At 37.0% G+C, this 23,303-nt stretch overlaps 1 protein-coding gene across 3 annotated transcripts in view; it reads left to right on the top strand.

Annotated features, from left to right (window-relative positions):
- The window catches only part of zeb1b (zinc finger E-box binding homeobox 1b), a 64,061-nt gene that overhangs the window by 26,979 nt on the left and 13,779 nt on the right, over nucleotides 1-23,303 (top strand). For 2 of the 3 annotated variants that reach the window (XM_042735565.1, XM_042735566.1), the window contains exon 2: nucleotides 20,054-20,221. In XM_042735565.1, the coding sequence (XP_042591499.1) occupies nucleotides 20,054-20,221 (168 nt within the window). Of the gene's footprint in view, nucleotides 1-851; nucleotides 1,214-20,053; nucleotides 20,222-23,303 lie in introns of those variants that run through there. The other variant, XM_042735567.1, reaches the window with a different exon arrangement.

The following is a 23,303-nucleotide window of genomic DNA, read 5'->3' as shown; positions in this document are numbered from 1 at the left end:
TTACACACACATAGCGCTCTAATGTGGGTTCTGATGACTTCCATTTGTTAAGTTTCCGTTTGATTTCTTTTTAAATAAGGAAAAGATGTTGTTAAAGATAGAAAAAGGAAGGAGGAAGGACTGTGAAACAGCACAGGAAATAACGTCAAAGCAACAGTTCTTGTGTGACGTGGACCTGGCCGGTGGAGACTCATGGGGAACAAATTCAACTGAATGAATAAATAACACACATACAAGAGCACACACCTGTCGAGTTGATTCTGTCCAGAGCATTTTTTTCAGTATGTCTAAACTTCTGTTTTTGTATTTGGATACATGGATACATGTTTGAGTCTGTACAGTGGCAACAAAATATTTTTTATGCCGAGAAACTATGACTTTCATTCCATTACAATGAAAGGTGCTTTTTCAGCATTTTTAAATGATTTTGAGTTTCAGTTCACTCAGGTGCTGAAAGAATAACGATGTTGCTAATACAGTATATGATCCAATATGATCCATTAGTGAGGAACAATGTCTTATACATTTATAGTTTTTCTTAGGTTTTGATTTGTTAAAACTGGTGTGTGTGTGTGTGTGTGTGTGTGTGTGTGTGTGTCTGTGTGTGTGTATATATATATATATATATATATATATATATATATATGACCCTGGACCACAAAACCTTGAAATTTCAATTTCACAAAGAAATGTGCAACACTGACAGATAAGGACAAAAGAAGCAATCAAAACCAACAAAAGAGCAATAATAAAATAATAAAAGTGCTATATTAGTATATTATTATAATTATATTTCAATTTCACAAAGAAATGTGCAGCATTTTGTCCAACCAATAATAAAAGGATACAGTTAGTTTATAATTTATCTTAAATCTCATGTTTTATCGCTCCTGTGTAGATGTTTTTAGGGCCACTGTGTATATATGTTTGAGAAAATCACAGCGAAATACTGTGTTAAATGAATGCCTGGGTTGATTATGCACACTTTGTGTCTACAGAGAGAATTAGGGGTTAAAAGTGGGTTCCAGGAGGGGCAGCTTTTCCCCAAGCCTTGTGCAGTAGAGCATTTAAGCCTTGTTGTAAAGCTCTCTCACACACACATCATGGTTTAGAGCACATGCTTATAATGCCGGCCTATAGTCCAGAGATCATGTCTTAGTCTAATAATTATTACACTCACAGTCTGTGTCTGATTGTTGCTGCAAACCCACAGGTGAGTGTGTGTGTGCGTGTGTGTGTGTGACGGCAATCAGATGATTGTAATCTCTAATCTCTGTTGTTTATCTAATGTGCTGTTTGTTTCTCACGGATTAAGAGGATGTTTAGAGCTCCGGTGTTTTTGGTATTATTATTCCATACTAATTGTGTGTGTGTTTTAGAGAGTAAAAGCATTAACAAATGTGATCATTTGAGAGCGCAATTAGCCTATTTGACCACTGTTGTTGTTTATGTGGTGTGTGGGTGTGTGTGAGGAGGCGTGTGATAAAGATCAGCAGATGATCTGTGTATTTTTGTAAATTGTGGTCTCTTTGCTACTCCGATGATGATGAAGGCCTTCATGCAGATCAAGAATGTCTGAATGAACAAAGACCATTCTGTATTTCCTCTCGCTTTTGTGTCTGATCTGCATGTGTTAATGTGTATATGTGAATTTTTTGTATTTGCTTATTTGGTCTGGCAGGTAAATGTCACGCATGGGAGTGTTGCCTAGCTACAAAAATCAAATGCCATTAGCCCAATGAGTGTGAGAGCGTGTTTCACATTCCTGACAAATAACATGTCCACAACACCTCGCCACTCATCTGCATGTACACACACTTCCTGTTTCCTTTTCATTTCATCAAATAATTAAAAAGCAAATGGTGCGTCCCTTTGAACTCTTTATTGATGATGTTCTGAGTGCTTACGGAGGACTCATGCTTTGTTACTCGTGTTTCTGACTCTGGTTTTAGACAATGTTTATGGATTTTTGCTGCGTTCACCTCTAGTTGGAATTACTGTAATTACGAGATGATAACTCTCGTTTTTCAGATTTAACTCTGAGCTGCTCACAAGTAATTTTTGTGGCAGTTTTCATAACACCAGAATGGATCCATTGTGGCTTTGTTCTTGATGTCTTAATCACAATATTAAATCACCTCTGTATTTTATTTCAGAATATTTACGAACTAAGTAAGTTCACAGATTGCATTTCATTTTTGCATTGCATTGTGCTGCTTTTTCATTGTTTTTCTTTATAAACATGCAGTGGAAGTAAGTGTTTGACCGCATCTTGCACCTTTTATAGCATCTCGTGTATGACACAATAATCATAATGTGATGTTTTAAGAAATTCACATTTAAAAAATGTCTCTTGGGTTTTTTTTTATTCCACTACCATACGTTTCACAGAGAAAAGCATTCTGTGACATCATGATATATCTGTGATGTGTAGAGGTAGCTGATGATGTCACAAAGGTTTAGTGAGTTTTTGTAAAATTCCATGTTTAGAACTTTTAATTAAAGTGATAGTTCACCCCAAAATGAATGTACTCACCCTCATGTTGTTCCAAACTCTTAAGACCTTTGTTCATCTTCGGAACACAAATTAAGATATTTTTGATGAAATCCAAGAGCTTTCTGACCCTGCATAGACAGCAACACAACTGACATGTTCAAGGCCCAGAAAAGTAGTAAGAACATCGTAATGACATCACATGGACTATTTTAACAATGTTCCTTTAAGAATTTTAACAAAGATGTTAATAAGATTTACAACTTTACCTAAGAACAGTGATGATGTGTTGGTATGTTTTAGTATTAACATTAGTTTCTTTAAAATCCTCATAATAATTTAACAATCAAACATTGATTATAATGTAGCTAACATCTTATGCCAAATTTACTCTGCATAGGTGGCCCAGAAGTGGAACTGGAATGTGCTCTAGGTGTCTTTACATAGACAGTTTAATGCTGCTCAGAGGTGGCATGAATGCATTTACACAGTAATTACAGTTTTATGCTTTGATACTAAGTGGCTGAGATGAGTCTGAGCAGGCATAATTTAATATGGCTTTAATGTGGCATTGCGTCTTTACACTAAATTTGCTATCACTTTTAGAAACAGTATGTGAAGTTCTTTCCAATGCTCTGCCAATCAAATAATTCAGAATGAAGTTTAAACAAAATTAACAGATTTGTGTCACTGACAAATGCTGCAAATAGGGAAATGTCACAGTGTTGTTAAACTAAATATCATCACTTTAGGAACACCGCTCAGCCAATCAGATTACAGGACCGGAACTAACTGTTGTATAACAGAAAACTGGACAAAAAAGAGTTTACAGATGTTTCTGTTTGTTTAGTTCCTAAAGTGTGCCAACACAACCAAAACTGCCTTTGGGTCTGCTTCAAAGCGTTCAATCCTCTCTTTCCTCTCATTTCTTTTGCTTTTTCCCCTTTGCACTTAAGGGGGAATCAGGGACAAACCATCTATCAGTCACTAAACACACACACACACACACACACACACACACACACACACACACACACACACACACACACTCTTCTCCACACAGCATTGCGTCACACCCTCCCATTGTGTTTATTAAAAGCTGCATATGTGAGTTTCCTGAATTGTCAAAGGATCCACAAAGTTTAAAGGACAAACGCGCACAAATGTTCACCTGGTCTATCTTTTAAAAGTGTCCCGCGTGCATGTGTTTGTGTGTGTTGAGAACTATCACAGGAAGGGTTGTGTTCAGGGTCACACTGACTAATAGAATTAGGTCAGTGTGGGTAGTTCAATACAAATGCTCCTCTCGAATGCTCTTATGATGTTATAGGACAACATTTAAGATCAGTGTCGTATTATACAAGCAAATAATGAATTTGTTGTGTGTGCACTTGTCTAGGTCAGAGATCCCATTAGTAAAGGTGAGAGGAAATTAGAGCTCTGTGTTGTTTTACATTGAGCGATTTGTCAGTGTGCACATTGATTTCTGTCCGTGTACATCTTTCTCTTTCTCTCTGACACACACGCATACACAAGTCACAGACAAAGAGAAGCTTCAGTATGTCAATATGTCTGTCCCTGGTGACATCATCTATCTGCCAGGACAGTTGTTTTATCTATTTTATCGTAAAATACCCCCTTTATACATATTCCTGTACTTATTATGCAACATTCATGGGTCCAAGCTATTCCCAAGAGAAATGCTTGTATTTGTAATCTTTTATTGCTCCTGTTCCAAACCACCTGACTTCATTCTGGCATGTAACGCCCACTTTTTGCAATCCAAGCAATAGCCGATGTTTAAAAGCCACACATGCATTAAATTTTTTCTTGTTGAATATTACGTTTCACTTGGAAATACAGTACAGTATGTAACATTAGTTAAATAAAACAGGTTGAGGATGTTGTTTCATGTTGACTGTAAATAGTGCTGAGTGTGTGTCTGTAGGAAGGCCGTTAAAATCTTGTGATTGGTGATCAAAGTAAAAACAGGACAACTGATCCTTGTCACTTCTTGTAATTAGTGACTACACCAACATCCAATCCCTTTTTTCTCTTCTCCCTGTGCCTCTCAGCGCACAGACATTTACACTCTCTCATGGCTGGTTAGGTTAGATATATCTCGGCTGCCTGTAATTGTGTAAGTGATTGCTGTCCTGCCCGTTTAGTAGTGTGTAATGGAGCAGCAATGGATGGATCAGTGAGCTCCAAGAGACGGGGGGCTCAACCCCACCTCACTGCCCAGGAACAAGATACCCTTCTGGGGCTCAGGCAGACAATAGTTTGAAGAATCTTGGAGATTACATTTGGAATGGAGGTTTTGTTTGTTAGAGAGTGAAAATGCTCTACATTACCATTAAAAAGTTTGGTGTTGTAAGATAAAAAATTATGTTTTGAAAGTAGTTCTCACATGGGTTGAATTTATTTGATTTAAAATACAGTTAAAACAGTAATATTGTGAAATATTATTATGACTTAAAATAACTGTTTTCTGTTTTAATGTATTTTAACACGTCATTTCATTTAAAGATCACCTACAGCTCAACCTGGCAAAGACTGAGCTTCTTGTCTCCCCTGCCACTCTAACTCTACAACATGATTTCACTATCCATGATATTCACTGTCACCATCTTTGATGACCAGCTGACCTTCAAAGACCACATTGCAAAGACTGCTCGATCTTGCAGGTTTGCATTGCACAACATCAGAAAGATCAGGCCCTTTCTACTTCTTGTCCAGGACCTTGTCATTTCTAGGCTGGACTACTGTAATGCTCTTCTGGCTGGACTTCCATCAAGTACAGTCAAACCTCTACAAATGATTCAGAATGCAGCAGCACGACTAGTCTTCAGCAAGCTCAAAATAGCCCATGTTACACCTCTCTTTATCTTCTTGTACTGGCTACCGGTTGCAGCTCGAATCAAGTTCAAGACACTGCTTGCATAGAGAACAGGCTCAGCACCCACCTACTTCCACTCACAACTACAAATCTACATCCCCTCCAGAAGTCCTCATGGTACCTTACCAGAGAGGCTCAAAATCACTTTCCAGATCATTCTCGTTCACCATTCCTGGACGGTGAAATGATCTTCCCACCCCTATCTGGAACGCAGAATCCCTAACATCCCGACAGCTCTTTCGACGCTACTTGACTTCGTCCTAAAAAAACAAAACTTAGTCTTTCTCTTTATTTATTCCTTCCTTTTCTAGCTTGTACTTATTTGAACAAATGCCTGAAACTTGGTATTACGAGCACTTCCTGTGTCTTCTTGCCTCTTTAAGAAGAATCGCTTTATGTGTTCCCCAGTTGTAAGTCGCTTTGGATAAAAGCGTCTGCAAAATGACTAAATGTAAATGTAAATATATTTTTTCCTGTAATAGCAAAGCTTATTTTCCGCAGTCATTACTCCAGTCTTAAGAGTCACGTGATCCTTCAGATAGCATTCTGATATGCTGATTTGGTGCTTATGCAATTTTATTTTTTGTCATTTTATGTTTTAACATGTCGCAATACTGTTGTAATTTATTGCTACATATTTATATTCTACATATTTTTTGTACTTTGTACTACTATGCAAATTGAGATTTGTCTTTAAGATCTGATTTGGACTGTTAATGATAAAGACAGCAAAGCTCAATGCAGATTAACCAATCGTTTATTTGAAAATTTTCATATTATTAGCATCCGCTAGTAAAAAACTGATATATTTAAAATACAGTTATTTCAAATTTATGAACATATTTACTGACATAATGCTTGAGACTTACTGATATAAGAATTATAATTTAACTTTATTTGGAGTACCACTTGTGCACAATGCACATTTCTTAATATTAAGCCTAAAATGTGTTTTAATGTCACTAATGATGATCATTGTATGATCTTTGAATGATAACAGTCTTTAAATGCAAGATATTTAAAGTGTACCTGAAGTATACTTCCAATAGTTTCACTTTAGCACAATCAAATATACTTCAGTAGCCTGTATCTTTATTTGGACTTCAGCACTACTTCTGCACAAGTGAAGTGTACAAAATTTAGTGCAAAATTAGTTGTTCCAATTTAGCAGACTTTAAATATACCAGTTTAGTATACCAAAAGTACAAATGCAGGGTATTTGTATTAAGTACATAAATATGTAAATGTATTTGTAGTATACTTAGCATGAAATTTAACATTTTAGTATATTTATTTTTCACTAGGGTCTGCCAATAATTGTGTCCACAATTGGGCCTTGACAGCCGATAAATTCTGTTTGCATTTTTTTTCATATATATAATTTTGAATACATATGCCGATTTCATTTCAAAGATTTTCTGTAAGTCTCATTTGTGCTCATTTAACATATTATGTTTATTTTAGTTTGATATGAAAAACCTGTATCTGTCGACGACTGGTGTAAATTATTTCTGTCTTTACATTCACCAGAGAGCGAGTTTCAAGGGGCTGTGAAGCAAACAGAGAGTGAAATTTGCAGATCTGTGCTGTTTCTGCGTGACGTGGGAGAGTTTCTGGGGTTGTTTTGTTGACTCATCCCTCTGCCTCCAGTGCGAGTCTTTGAATGTGTGTGTATGCGAGTGTGTGTATGCCTGTGGCATCTCTTCACCTCTGTAAGTGTCAGGCTGTCTGAATGATCTGCTTTATGAGACCTGACCTTTAAATACAAGAGTCTGAGCAGCCCCCTCTCTCTCAGTCTTCCTCTCTCTGACCATGTGTGACAGGATCTGCCTCGGGCGAACACTCCTTCCAGAATATAGACTTTGAATATGGACTTTGACAGCGATTCTGTGTCTTTTCAAGTCATTAACAGTTTTTTTGTACCACTGCATATACTCACAGCCCAATCTCTCACAGATCAAATGCTGTTATTTTGACTATTTTAGGTCGGAAAGAGAGGGGCGGCTTATCTGTGTCTCCCTCCCCCATCTCCAGTGCCCCGTTAACAAGAATAGTCACATCCTTGCTGAACACTTCACCTGTTCCCACAGTCCAACAGCTGAGACTGTGAGTGGGCCTCCTGTCGGTCTGGACCACAGACTGGTTTAATCCGGTTTAAGGTGTTTTCAGTCTGGATGTGCTGCATTAGAAAGAGAAACAGTGAGAGAAAAACACCATCCACCAGAATCTCTTTTATAAGACTATTTTAACATCATCTTCTTAATAATAACAAAAAATTCTTTCCAAATTCCATAATCAGAATCTCTTTTATAAGACTATTTTAACATGATGTTCTTAATCATAACAAAATATTCTGTCCTCTTTGTCTGACTCACTTGAACTGTTTGGGAAATGCCATGCGTACACACACACACACACACACACTGACAAATGTACTCAGATGCTCTTAAAATGACTAATCATATCTGAGTCACTGTGTGTGTTGGTTTGGATTTGTGCATAAGTAAGTGTATCAGAGTGTGCTGTTCAGTGGTTTGCTTGAGTTGGTCAGTCAGACAGGCTGTTCGATGTCTTGTCTAGACACCACTGGCTCATTCTCTTGTTCTTTTATTGATCATTTCATAGATTAAAACTTTTGGACAGTGCTTGTGTCCAAGAGAGTGAGCAGACACTATTACATATCTGTAAAAACCACCAAACAGGGAAGCTTGCACCAGAGGAATATTTTATAGCTCAGAGGTTGCTCTTTTATGGCTCAGGAGAATTAATAGTGTTTGTAGTTATGCTTCATTGAAGTATCAACTTAGTCTCACCGGCTTTATAAAATTCAAGATAAATAAAAGTAAAAAATTTGTAAAATGATGTGACTCAGATAATTTTATTTTGTATGTACTGGTTGAGAATTGTTTGAGTTTATATTGAAACTTATTGCATTTGGTTGAAGATGTTTGGTATCTTGGCAACTCCAAGCACAGTCAAGACTAGGGATGTAACTGAGGCCGATGCAATACGCATTTTGATGCATAGCCAACGATAAGGTACATTAAGGATACATATGAAGCATCTACCGATGCAATGCGATAGGATTCACCCCATCATGATGCAGTGCAATCCAATTTTGATTCGATTCAACACAATGCAATTCAATGCAATACGATGCAATGGGAAAAATATGATGCTATGCAATTCAATATTGTACAGATAGCCTGCTTTTATTTCTTTGGTTCAGACAGTGGCTTCTGACTCCTAACACCTCTGTCTCTGTAGTGTTGTTGTATGTCGTATTCACGTAGCAGCAGTGAAGAGAGAATGCGCCTGAGAAACAGTCTAGAGAGGAGAAATCTATCTAGATATAAAATATTGGTCACAAATTATTAGTCACTTTCTAAATAATAAAAGTATAGTGCATCTACTAATAATCATATATGATTAAATTGTTTTTTACCAATACAAATATGTTAGAAACGATGCATCACGATACAAATGCCAACGTGTATACGATGCACACTTTTTTAAATTGCATCATTACATTTTATGCATATCGGTGAATCTTACCATCCACGGCGTCAATACTTAAATCTATAGAGATGACAAATGAAAGATTTTAGTTTAGTTTAGTTTAGTTTTTAGAATCGGTGGCTGCTGAACTCCACAGAAAGTTTCCACAGAATCTGAACACCTGTCATTCACAACATTATACAGTACATATCATCTGCCTCTTGCATGCTCCTTAATTTAAATGAATTTGATTATATTTTCTGCTACCAATAAGAATTTAATAGTAGTATTTAAAATTATTTTTCAATTTAAATCATATTTTACCATTTAAATCCATTCCACAGAATCACGCACAATTTCCCTCAAAATAGCACAGTAAATGCAGAAAAACTGATGACCGAAAGAATATATATATATATATATTCTCAAATATATATATATATATATATATATATATATATATACACAGGTGCATCTCAATAAATTAGAATGTCGTGGAGAAGTTAATTTATTTCAGTAATTCAACTCAAATTGTGAAATGCAGTGCACACAGACTGAAGTAGTTTTAGTCTTTGGTTCTTTTAATTGTGATGATTTTGGCTCACACTTAACAAAAACCCACCAATTCACCAATCTTAACAAATTAGAATACTTCATAAGACCAATAAAAAAAAATCATTTTTAGTGAATTGTTGGCCTTCTAGAAAGTATGTTAATTTACTGTAAATGTACTCAATACTTGGTAGGGGCTCCTCTTGCTTTAATTACTGCCTCAATTCGGCGTGGCATGGAGGTGATCAGTTTGTGGCACTGCTGAAGTGGTATGCAAACCCAGGTTTCTTTGACAGTGGCCTTCAGCTCATCTGCATTTTTTTGGTCTCTTGTTTCTCATTTTCCTCTTGACAAAACCCCATAGATTCTCTATGGGGTTCAGGTCTGGTGAGTTTGCTGGCCAGTCAAGCACACCAACACCATGGTCATTTAACCAACTTTTGGTTCTTTTGGCATTGTCAGCAGCCAAATCCTGCTGGAGAATAAAATCAGCATCTTCAAAAAGCTGGTCTGTACAGCAGAAGGAAGCAGGAAGTGCTCCAAAATGTCTTGGTAAACGAGTGCAGTGACTTTGGTTTTCAAAAAACACAATGGACCAACACCAGCAGATGACATTGCACCACAAATCATCACAGACTGTGAAAACTTAACACTGGACTTCAAGCAACTTGGGCTATGAGCTTCTCCACCCTTCCTCCAGACTCTAGGACCTTGGTTTCCAAATGAAATACAAAACTTGCTCTCATCTGAAAAGAGGACTTTGGACCACTGGACAACAGTCCAGTTCTTCTTCTCCTTAGCCCAGGTAAGATGCCTCTGACGTTGTCTGTGGTTCTGGAGTGGCTTTACAAGAGGAATATGACAACTGTAGCCAAATTCCTTGACACGTCTGTGTGTGGTGTCTCTTGATGCCTTGACCCCAGCCTCAGTCCATTCCTTGTGAAGTTCACTCAAATTCTTGAATCAATTTTGCTTGACAATCCTCATAAGGCTGCGGTTCTCTCGGTTGGTTATGCATCTTTTTCTTCAACACTTTTTCCTTCCACTCAACTTTCTGTTTACATGCTTGGATACAGCACTCTGTGAACAGCCAGCTTCTTTGGCAATGAATGTTTGAGGCTTACCCTCCTTGTGAAGGGTGTCAATGATTGTCTTCTGGACAACTGTCGGATCAGCAGTCTTCCCCATGATTGTGTAGCCTAGTGAACCAAACTGAGAGAACATTTTGAAGGCTCAGGAAACCTTAGCAGTTGTTTTGAGTTGATTAGCTGATTGGCATGTCACCATATTCTAATTTGTTGAGATAGTGAATTGGTGGGTTTTTTCATCACAATTAAAAGAGCCAAAGACTAAAACTACTTCAGTCTGTGTGCACTGAATTTATTAAATACACAAGTTTCACAATTTGAGTTGAATTACTGAAATAAATGAATTTTTCCTCAACATTCTAATTTATTGAATGTATTTATATACAATATATATATATATATATACACACACTATATATATATATATATATATATATATATATATATATATATATATATATATATATATGCGTGTCCAAGAGAGTGTCCATATATGTCATATATTTCAACTGTTGCAGTCTTGGGAGGGAGAGAAATCCCCATTTCCTGTTGACGCAGGTGTGTGGTTACGTCTGTGTGTTCTCATACAACAGTTTAGTGCTTTCTTCATTGTCAGTGTTAATTTTGGTAGAGTTACCTTGACGACGGGACTTTCCCACCCTAAACAAAGTGTGTTATGTTAGCGTCTAAATCCAGCGTGCTGACCATGGGCGGCACTGAACCTGTCTGATCTGCTTATGAAGACGAGTGTGAGGACAGAGTGAGGCAGAGCTGCTGGAAGGACGAGTGGGAGGAGAGAGAGAAAGAGAAGGTAGTGAAACTGTATGAAGAAAGGTTCGGGTTAGTGAACCATATCTGCAGGTACAGGACTGACTGACTACCCAGCAGGCACGGCAGATGTTTCCTCTTTATATCTACAGAACGGTGAAGCACAAACACACATGAACAGACACAAAGTCTAGCACCGCGCAGATACAGAACAGGCTCTGATAATGAATGAGTGCCTCAGCATACCGCCCATATTTCCACTAACAGGTAATGCACTGCCATGAAAAACAAACTTGCTGGTTTAACTTACTCTCAGACTCTTAAATTAGTCTTTAGCCAATCGGCACGTAAATGAAAGAGCATTATTTCTGTGAACGGGGTCAGTCTCACCTCAAACCAAAACACACTTAAATAAGCGCTGACTAACTGAGGCAGCATGCTTTATTATCATAGTGCAGGTATGACCACGCTCTCTGACCTTATTTAGAAGAACCCAGTTGCACTGAGCAAGATTAGCTCAAAATACACTCACATAGTCTCATGTGAAGGCCAGACACACATCATGCATGGTCAGATGTAAGTTCTTAAAGTCACCTTTGCTCACACACACACACACACACACACACACACACACACACACACACACACACACACACACACACACACACACACACACACACAGCTATTCCTCACTATGCATTCTTTCTCTTAGCACATCACTTTTTTATCACCAACCTGTAGTCAAGCTAAGTGTACATTGGCAGTGTCTTTGTGGTTGACGTGCTCTTCTTCAGTGAATAGAGGAGACAGCCTGCTGCGACTAATTAGCTTCTTAGCATTGGTTGGATAATGATGCACTTGTGAAGTGACGCTCTTAGCAGGGCAAGTGGCGCCACCGCCATCTATGACACTAGTTTGTGTGCTGACTCCCAGAAGGCAGGAAGTGGGAGAGCAAGGCGAATGAGATGTAGGAGCGTGAATATTATGTACTTTTAGTAAAGCTGTAATTTAGCACGTCAGGGCTGCAGCTTTAGCTGCGCACATGTTTTCGGATATGTTGAGCTTTTTTTGCAGCAACTGACTTTATTTGCTTAAGTTTTCCATAGGGACACACCATATTGGTTATTATTTGTAACAGACAGTACTGGACATTTACATTTAGACTCCTGTTTCATTGTTTTTTTTTTAGTACTTTTCCTGTCTTTTACTTTTGTACTTTAACAGAAATGTTAAAAGCTTGAGGGTTTAAATGCTTGAAAGTGAAGAATTTAAAAAATAAAAATTAGTATCGTTACTTTTCAAACATTTGTTCTTTATTTTACAATACAGTTATTTACAGTAATATTTGTCTTTGTTTTTAGAATTACTATTAAAACAACAACAGCAACAATAATAATAATTATAAAATAATATATAAACTATATAATGTAATATATAAACACAATATATAATTATAATAACAAAATAAATAATACAAATGAGCAAATAATAACAATAATATATAACAAAATTTCACAACACACATTATTATTATTATTATTATTAGAGGTTTTTGTCAATTTTAAAGTCCAGTTACAATGTCAAAATAAAACACTTTTCAAATATATGTAATATTTTATCTTTTTATGTGAACATGCAAATGTGTCACTAAATTATTGAAATAATAACTTAAAATCTCAGGGGGTACTTCATGTAAAAAAAAATATATATATATATATTCTTTTCAATTGTATTTCCAACATCCCATATGACATTTGTCATTCAGTTCAGAATTCAAAACAAACTATTTTTTCCATTATGTTGCCAAGCAAGGATGCCTAAATTAAGTAGTTGATTTATTTTTTTTTATGGACAAATATACAGGTCATAGTGATTTTTGTACTTATAAATTGTGATTTTTTTATTTTATTTTTTTATCAGGCTGTGACATCAATTATTGTCTTATTGATATCGGCCAGAATTTTAATATCAGTGCATCTTTAGTCTTCCCATCTCTTTTCATCTCTGACATCAGGAATGTCACTTGAATGCTAAATGCTTTGCAAACTGGGCCATGCTGTGTTTCATTTGGCTCTATGTTGCCTCACTGACATCTCCTTGGGAACAGGTTGCCCCCTACAGCCCAGAGCAGAGGGTGCAGCGCGAAGCCCAGCCTCTGAAAACAGAAACATAATGATACAGGCCGCATGTGGAACCCGATTCTTTCTCAGGAGTGGGTTCACACACTCCCCAGACGCCCAGAGATGTGTGCGGTGACAGGCTTTTGTTTGATGTGATGGCTCTGTCTTGTTGTGGTTAGTGTGTGATAGAAAAGAATGCTGGGTGGGGATGTGGTTTGAAGCACTGCGTGTGTGTTTGCCAGTGAAAAAAGAAGTTTGTGCATAATAAAGGATTGCCATTTAGTCAGAGCATGCATGGTCCAGAAGGCTTTACTTAATTTTTCCAGTTCTGCGTTGTTATTTTTCAGTTTTCGAGCACCTCTAGTTTCAAGATAAGAGCAGAAGTGTGTGTTTGTGTGTATTGAAGCTTTGGTTTATATATAGCTCAGTTCTAGCATAGGGTGTGTCTTCATTCCTCCAACGCTGCTTCTGTGTGTTATACTTCAAACTGTCACAAATCCAGCTATGAGTTTTATAATTATTAGAGATGCTACAGTTACAAACTTGACAGTTATTGACAGGAACATCCATCAGGATCAATTCTCTCCTCAGGTTTTATTTCCCATCATCCTCTCCATCGGTACTTGTACAAAATGGCTTATGCGTGGGCTGATTAGATTTTCGCTTTGTGGTTTTTAAGGAGTTCTGAGTGGATGCAAAGGTGCTGCTATGATGTTGCTTAAGTTTTAAGGGTAGTTTTAGTGAGTTGCACTGAGGTTTCTAAGTGTTGCTATTAATTCTCCAGACAAAAATTGTGTCAAATCTAGGGGTGTGCGATATTTAGCATCTTCAATAATATTGTAATTGTTGTTTTAACGATGTGGGAGCTGACATTATCACATATGTCACTGACAGTGCAGAAAAAACAAACAAAAACTTCATCAATTAAAGATCTTCATTTCTTTTTTTTTTCATATCTTTTTAACAGCACACCTTTCCTCATAAAGATGTATGATCTGAGGAATCATTCAAGTCCATGTTACAAATAGTGAGAGACGAGTTATGCATTACTTTATTTTTCAGTTTCTTTCTCTCTCTCTTTTTTTTCATTTATATATACATTTGTGTATTTTTATTCTCATCTTATTTTTTATTATCTCTGTGTTCTTGTCTCTGTGTACTGGAAGCTTGGGACACTAAAACAAATACTTGGCAATAAAGCTCTTCCTGACTTCTGACTTCTGAAATTTTAATACTTATCTTAGAGGTTTGCTCAAATAACAGTAGTCACCAAATCTGACACTAGTATGAGCAACAGTAACAGCAGTGGTTTCCTTAGCAAGCACCACTAATTAGTCTTTGCAGCTGAAAAGCAACAGTGCAGTATGTGCCTGTTGTAATGAAGGTTAAAAAAAAAAGCCGACACAGCAATCTGTCGTTATGGTCGAGCCACTCAGGGAGAGTGTTATGATTGGACATTCCACGCATAGCTTCTCTCACCAGGGTTGCAGCAGTGAACGAAGCACTCGAACAAACGAACGAAAAACCCAACTATCCATTCTTACCATAACCTCCTTCTAAAACAAACACCAGTTCTCTTGCCGCAAAGATAGCTTTGGAAGAAAACGCGTACCTAAGCCCTAAAGAAAACTGTGTTTGCAATGGAAACCCAATTACAGGCCATTAAGGTTTTTTTGTGGAGATCACCCACCTCGTGTTGTCATATGTTGATTCAGACAGACTTACAGGTATACAACCAGTTACTTTCCATACAAAGGTGAAATAAAGACCAGCAATGCAGACCTCAGGACTCTGCGAGGTAAACGTGATGCTGAAGAGGAAAGCATGCTGTAATTTACTGCTCTTGTGCCCCCCTCAAGTTCCCTTCATTGGTGATAAATCCTATGAACAGAATCCTGAGTGAGGTATCAGTGTGCCCCAGCGATTATTTTCTTACACCACAGGCCACAATGATTAATATGTTCTGCAGAGAGTGTTCCAGAAGAGACACTCCTGAAAGATTTAACACACAGTTTGTCCTCTTAGCACATTTGATTCTTACTGGCTAATTCTGTGTGTCTTCTTAAAATTGCAAACTATGCAAAGGTCAGAAGATTTATGTTTTTAATACATTCATGTTTTCAATGCATTAGTAGAAATGCACAATTTATCAGTACCATACGTGTTATTTAATGGGTATTGGTTATTATCATAACAACTTAATGATTAAACAACACAAACAATATAAAATCTTACCAATTTGTCTATTCAATTTGAATGTATTTTAAATAGTGCTGTCAAACAATTAATCGCGATTAATCGCATTCAGAATAAAAGTTTTTCTTTACATAATATGCGAGTGTACTGTGTCTATGTGTGTCTATGTGTTATGTATATATAAATACACACAAGTATATTTAATATATAAACATAACATTTCTTAAATATATACATGGATGTGTGTGTGTTTATATATACATAATAAATATACACAGTACACACTCATATATTATATAAAGAAATCTTTTATTTTGGATGCGATTAATCGCGTTTAATCTTTTGACAGCACTAATTTTCAAATGAAATTTAATCTTATTTTATCTGTTAACATTGTATATTTAATTATGCATGTGCACATTTCATGTATTTTTACATCTAAATTACCTTTGTACTCATCTTATGCTTCCTTAAAGTTAATCTTTAAGAATACATATAAGTTAATAACACTGTGAATATCCATTTTCAAATACTGTACATTATAATGTTATGACACCTAAATTCACTTGAAGCATTTTTTTGTTGTTGTTGATTTTGATCCAGTAACAGAAGTCCTACTTCTCTAAATTACATTGTGCTTGTGCTTGAATAAGCTCTACATAGAGATTGAGAGGGCAAGTAGCAGATGAGAATGTTCTTAGTGGCAAAGACTCATGGGAAACCTGCAGCTCACCTTCCTAAATGACAAATCAATAACTCTTGTCTGCCTCAGAGTCTCATGTGTCTTTTATCTGAGCTGGAGTTCAGATGGGTAAAGGCTCAATTTATTATTTAAAGGGTCTATATGTGATGTACTGAACCGCTAACAAGCAGTTGAGCTCTGCCCAGGTGAGTCACAATGTATATGTGTACTTGTTTAGGGATTGCTTTTAGAGGGATTTATCAGTGTGCCTTGACAGATGTCACTGGGGGTCTCGATTGTGTTTGCTTTAAATAGAACTTTCGGAGAATCACCTGGAGTTCTGGGAATCCAGGCTTTATCATACAGGTACAGAGCAGCAGATTGGAGGCCAGCTTTTGCCCAGTCAACATATCACTTAAACTGGGTTGATTATAAAATCCATACATGAGGCATAGCTGGAAAACTGATTGACCAGTAGGAATGTAGACTCATTAGGCTAATGGTTTCATAGGCTGACTTGACATACTCATAGTGCTGTGCATGCCGACAACACACAAAAATATCATTGGATGTTTCAGTGGAATGTCAGTGTTTGTATTTGGGCAAGTGTATGTGATATTTTAGGAGATAGGAAATACATTTAGCATGCATTTATATAACTGAGTAATAGTAGAGCATTGGCCTGGTGGTTAGCGCACATGCTAAAAATACAATGAGCCTTAGTTCAGAATGCCTTTCCCCCGTCATTTTCTGTTCTTTCTCTATACCAGTATTATCAAAAATTACTCTTAATATCAAAAACATCCAAGCAGTATATCTATGAAGCATGATATTTACAAATAAGTTTTTATTATTATTGGTTAAAAACTGTGATACATTATTTCTCAGGATTCTTTTTATAACTGTCAATTTTGATCAATTTAATGCATCTTTGCTAAATAAATGTATTAATATGTATTTCTTAAATAAAATTCCTAAAGACTGCAAACTTTTGAACTGTTGTGTATACTGTGTGAAAAAAGCAAGTTGTTTCCTATATTAAATTGGCTTTTATATTGTCATTAAACTAAATCCAAAACAAATCATTAAAATATTCTTTCTATTTAATTTCTGAAATGCTTAATTTCTGTTTAAAAGCATATTGATGCAAATTTTTTGTATAGTGCTTTTCACAAGAAGTAATGTTTCAAAGCAGCATTACAAAGTAAAGCAGAAAATAATAATATTTCACAAAATATATAAAGATTTGTTTTGCTTACTTTTACTAAAAAGTATTGCTATCAAGAGAGTAAAAATTTGTAATCGATCTCATTATTTTTAAAAAATATTTAAAGTATGAGTAGTAATCATTATTTTGATTTATTTATTTACATTTGTTTTTTAGACTGACCTCTGACTTTTCTATTTTGAGGCACAGATGTTAAATGTTTCCTGCTGTCTTTTAGGTGTTTTTATGTAGTACAGTTTGTTCTTCATGTGCCTTTACACAGTTTTAGTTTACAGCTCCAGCATAATGTGAGCTATTCCTTTCTCGGTAAAGCGTTTATTTAGTCACTTTTCCTGTGTGTACCTCCTGAAGGCTGTAATGAAATCTCTCATGTGGAACGGCGGAACAAGGCTCGTGGCTGTTTGTCATGGATCATTCACAGTGAGCTCACACACTCTCCGCTGTCCCTTTACTTCTGTCTTCTGCTGACTAGCCACACCGTTAGCTTCCCTTGGCTGAACAGCCTGATGGGATTGGTAGCATCTCCTTCACAGTACACCGAATTGACTGTTGTAGTGATCCGTGCATCACTCGGATAGGTTTGACAGAACTTGTGGCTAGTGAGCGATGGGTCTATCTTTATGACTGTGTGATTTTTTTTTTTACCATTTTTTTATAGGCAGCATTTTTCAACCACCGCCACATTGAGACTCTATTTCAGGTACATATATAGACCTTAAAACTAAAGATGGACCATGAGATAGAGAGAAAGAAAGAGGTTAAGAGGTTTGTACATGCACAGAACAGGTGGCGAATGAAAGTACAGGCCAGAGAAATAAAAGAAGATTGAGAGTGTGTGAGCGAGAGAGAGAGAGAGAGAGAGAGAGTTGGTTAAAGTTTAAAACAAAAAACAAAAAATCACAAAAACATAAAAATGCAAAATAACCACATAAGAAGAGATATGACCAGCATAAGAGATATTGTGTGTGTTCTCTACTGCCAGCCCCTCTGTGTGTGTGTGTGTGTGTGTGTGTGTGTGTGTGTGTGTGTGTGTGTGTGTCTCTACGGCCAGCCCCTCTGCTGACTTTGCTCCTCTCAAAGGAAAATTGATTTGGCCGGAGAGAGAGGTACTTAGATGAGTGGAAAAGAAGAATGACGGAGAGCAAGAACTGCGAGAGAAATGGAGAGAGAGGAGGAGGATGGAGAGGAAGGCTTTTCGGCACACCTATTCCTTTCCCCGCAAAAAAAATTAGCCAACAAGGATTCACTCATATTACGATAATAATCACTACCAGTCTCTAGCATCATATTCATTGTGTGATGTGTGAATATCTTTATTAGAAAAAAATGTTTTTTACCAATTAAAGGGATAGTTCACCCTCTTGGATCATTTACTCACCTCCGTGTTCATCCAAACTTGTTCTGTGGAATAAAAAAGAAGATATTTTGAAGAATCTTTCTGTTGTTTTTGTCAAAGGGGTCCAAAACAACATTGAACCCTACTGACTTTCATTGTATGGATGAAAGAAATAACAGGAATAACAGCATTTTTAAAAATATGTTTAGCAGAAGTAAGAACAGCACAGGGTGGTTAAATGTTTACAGAATTCTCATTTTTGGGTGAACTGTACCTTTAAAATAATACTGATTCCTCAAGTGGCAATAAACTCTTCAGTTCAAGGTGTATACAAGTGCTGGATGTTTGCTGTCGCTGGGTTTGAAAAGGTCTCTCTTTTAGCTGAATTTATAAATCTAAACATTCAACCTCTGCTTGATTTATGCCTGCTCCATTAGAGGCCTTGTCCTGCCAGCACTTACCTTTAAGGAATGAGAACGTGTTAGGTGAGCTTACCACTCTGTCATCCGCTGTTTTAATAGAATGTCAAATCACACTTGGCCTAGCATGCAAACACACACATTACTAATTAAGGCCGTCTGGCCTGTTACAGAAAATCAATGGTGTTTAAGCTCAATCTCTCTCTCTCCTTCCTGTGTTGCTGAAATGGAGGTCAACCTGTCCCTCCTTTTTGACAAAAAAGTAAAGAGGCAAATCACAGACCTATAAGAAGATACGTTTCAAGTACTGTACGGTGTGTGATCTCATGATTACAGTAGTTTGTTCATCATTTCATGATCTGATTACACCGTCGGACTATGTCCACACTGGACCGTTTGGCCACAAATGGTTTTAACACGAGCCGTTCTGATTTATTGATTCAATCTTGAGTGATTCTTTGTCTTGTTTCATTGGCTCACTGAAAGACGCAGGAACTGCTCCACTACTATTTGGCATTTCATTGAATTATTCCCTGAAGTACACTTCATCTCTCTACATCTCTTCAGTCATCTCTCCCGCTTCAACAATTGGTTTCATCTGAGCTGCAGTCTCTCTTTTTAATCTTGTCCGGATCTATCTTGTAGTCATTTTCACCAGCAGCGTCTTTCCAGATTTCAAGGGTTTCATCAAGCCTTCTGTGGTTTGCAAGCACTTGCCGGCTCCATATGTTAGCATTCTCTTTAAGTGTTGTGTTTTCTCTGTGTCTCTGCAGTGAGTAACTACAGTCATGTGCTGGAGGGCCAGTCAGACTCAGATGATGAAGATAAGCTTCACATCGTGGAGGAGGAAGGGAGTCTCCTGGATGGGGCGGACTGTGACAGTGTGGCCCCGGATGATGACCCTAACGGTACCGTCGACGCTGATGGCAGATGGGACGATGGTGAGCCCGCCATTTTGTGGCATATCGTTATCAAGGAAGCTCTGTATATTGAGTCTCATTTTAGGTTCACCTAAGTTTCTCAGGGAGTGTTCTGTGTACATGAGACACGTTCTTGCGTTCAAAAACAGCTAGATAGAAGAGAATGAAGGTGTCTCAGTATGCATGTTTTAAAAGTTCGACTATTTTTAAATTGACACGCTGTCTTAAAAATGCACAGCTTGTGGCAGGATGCTCCAAAAACAGAGCTAAACATGATGCAACAGCCAAAGACCTCCGTCTGAATTTGTGACTGTGATGCTTTAAAAGGGATGAATTTAAATATGCAACCACACATAAAACAAAAACAACATCATAACATTTAATTAAAAAATGAATAAAAAAATTCAGAATCTATAAAACACTCGTTTAATTGTTCAAAAGTGACAGTAAAGGCATTAAAGATGTTACAAAAATGTCTAATTTAATAAATGCTATTCTTTTGAACTTTCTGTTCATTAAGAATCTTGAAAAATGTATCACTGTTTCCACAAAAAAAATATCAAGCAACCATATTTAACATTGATATGTTTTTTGAACAACAAATCAGCATATTAGAATGATTTCTAAATAATCATATGACACAATTCAGCTTTGCCATCAAGAGAATAAATTATACAAATATTAAAACAGAATTGATTTAAATTGTAATAATATTTCACAATATTACTGTTTTTATTGCATTTTGATCAAATAGGCACAGAACGAATTAGCATAAGAGACCTCTTTTGGAACATTTGAACAGTATTGCAAAACAATTGAAAGAAATTATATTAAAAAAAATCTAAATACAATGTTCTCTTTGAAAACCTGTACTATAAATATTAGGAAATCTCATAAATCTAATTTATATAATAGATCTGGAAAGTCATTAATTTATAAGAAATTCATGACTTTAAAAAAAAAAATTGAATTTTTTTAAGAAAAAAATATATATATTTGAAAAGTTCTGACTAGGCAAACATTGGTATTCAGGAAATGCACCCTGTTGAAAAACTAGTTGACTTTTCAAATCAACTAGTCACTTGTAAGGTGACTAGTCAATCATCATTAACATTATAACAAAGGTTTTTTTTAAATCTCTCTAACAAACACTGATTGAGATAATTCAACACCATTCCTTTGCTGCCTTTCAAGCACAGGTATTTCCTTCAGAAAATTCAGAGTTTTTATTGTGATGGTAAAATCTTGGCTCCATCTGGATAATAAGCCTTGATAAAGGGTGACTGGGATACAATAGAGCTCTTTTGCTTCCGACGAAAGGCATTTTTCCTGTTCCTGGGCTACTATGTATTGCCTGCACTGTGAGGATTGATTATGCTGGAAGAGGTGAACGCAAAGTTGTGTGTGAGCTACCAGGGTGCTATTGTGCATTAAGCTTGGTGTTGCGGGACGCAGGCATCATGGCAGGTAATATACCGCCACTATAACCACAGCAACTGCTTGCACAGCAGCCCCTAGTTCAGTTTTTTCATTCAGCACAATTTCTACTCTCTCCACTCTGTATTTCAAGGTTTGCCCCCCAAATTCAAGTCCTCTGTCATTTTAATTTCTGCCAGTATTCATTCATTCATTCCTCTCTCCTGGCTTCTCTGTCAGTTCTCTGCAGGATAGAGCTTCAGTGAAGAAGAAAGTCATTGTTTTTGGCAGAGCTCTCCAAACATTAAACACTTCACAGAAACCCGAGTTAAGAGAGACGGACTACACACACACACTCTCTCTTGAATGTTTCTTTTATTACCTCCATACCACCTTCATCTCTTTGTAGTCTTTCTTTGTCTGCCTGTTGCTTCTTTGTTGTAGCTCTGAATGAATTGTTGTTGTGAGAATTCTTCCTTTTAACATGTTACAGCACCTGTTGCAGCACCTTTTCCTCTTCATTTCGTAGCTTTTCTCTCCATTGCCAAAGGCTTGGTTGCAGCAAGAGGCCCAGATATACGAGCGAGGTGTGTCACATAGAGAAATCGGTCTGCTGAGATGTAATGTGCATTGTTCTCTGTTCACAGATGTCGCTTTTGAGTTATATACACTTCTCTGCCTAAGCTTCCCATCATTCATAGAGCTCAGGGCTGTAAAGCAGCCACTAGCCATAATGGTCCAGCGCTATCAGTCCAACTCTCTCTCCATTTCGGGCTACCCCACACCTTTATTTTCTTTTCTCTTTCTTTGTATCTTGGCAGCGATCTCTGTATTAGAGGACCAGCTCACTTAAAAACCGCATGGCTGGCTCTCTGTGGTCTCTGGCTACAATTCTTGTACCTCAACCTCCACATTTACTTTCCCTCCGTCCAAGCTATGTTTCTGCGCTTCGTTCTTCACTATCAGGTGACTGGCCACTCGTTCACTGTCAGCTCTCGGGTTCTCTGAGATGAAAACGCTCCTCTTGCAGTCATTTATGGGGTAAATACTCCGTAAACCAATACATGATTACTGTGGTATGGATAGTGATGCTGTGTATCCAATTCGATATGTCAAGCCGCTCTGTTTCCCTGTAATTTAACCACACGTTTCTTGAACAGGCATTAGGAATCCGCCATTTACGTAATGCGGTGAGTAGAGGCACCTAGCATAATGGAACAAGAAACATGTTGGATGGGTTTCCCTCATTTTTTACTGTTGGGAGGATTACATTCTATATTTGACTCTTAGGTTTTAAAGTGCATGAGCATATGGTGATGGAGTAATTGGTCACTGGGGAAAGTGCTGTAAGTGCCTGACTCATAATGGAAATCTCACCAGAACTTTAATCAGGAAAAGTGAAGCTGGTGGATTCTGGGAAACGTAGTGCCTGCTGATGGTCTATGCTGTGAGAGGCACTCAAGAATCCGAATCATATGAATCTCAAAGTTTATATTCTACCTCCAAAATTTGCAGTTGTTAAGATTTATTTATTTATTTTTACAAAAATGTAGTAAAAACAGCAATACTGTAAAATCTATAATTTTAACTTAAAACAATTTTTCAGTCATTACTCCAGTCTACAGTGTTACTAATAGAAATCGTTATATTATGCTGACTTGGGGATCAGTAAAGATTTCTTATGATC

This window comes from Cyprinus carpio, chromosome B12, assembly GCF_018340385.1.
Source record: "Cyprinus carpio isolate SPL01 chromosome B12, ASM1834038v1, whole genome shotgun sequence".
Taxonomy (NCBI): Eukaryota; Metazoa; Chordata; class Actinopteri; order Cypriniformes; family Cyprinidae; genus Cyprinus; species Cyprinus carpio.
The sequence above is the reverse complement of the archived record's forward strand: the minus strand, read 5'-3'. Positions and strand labels throughout refer to the sequence as shown.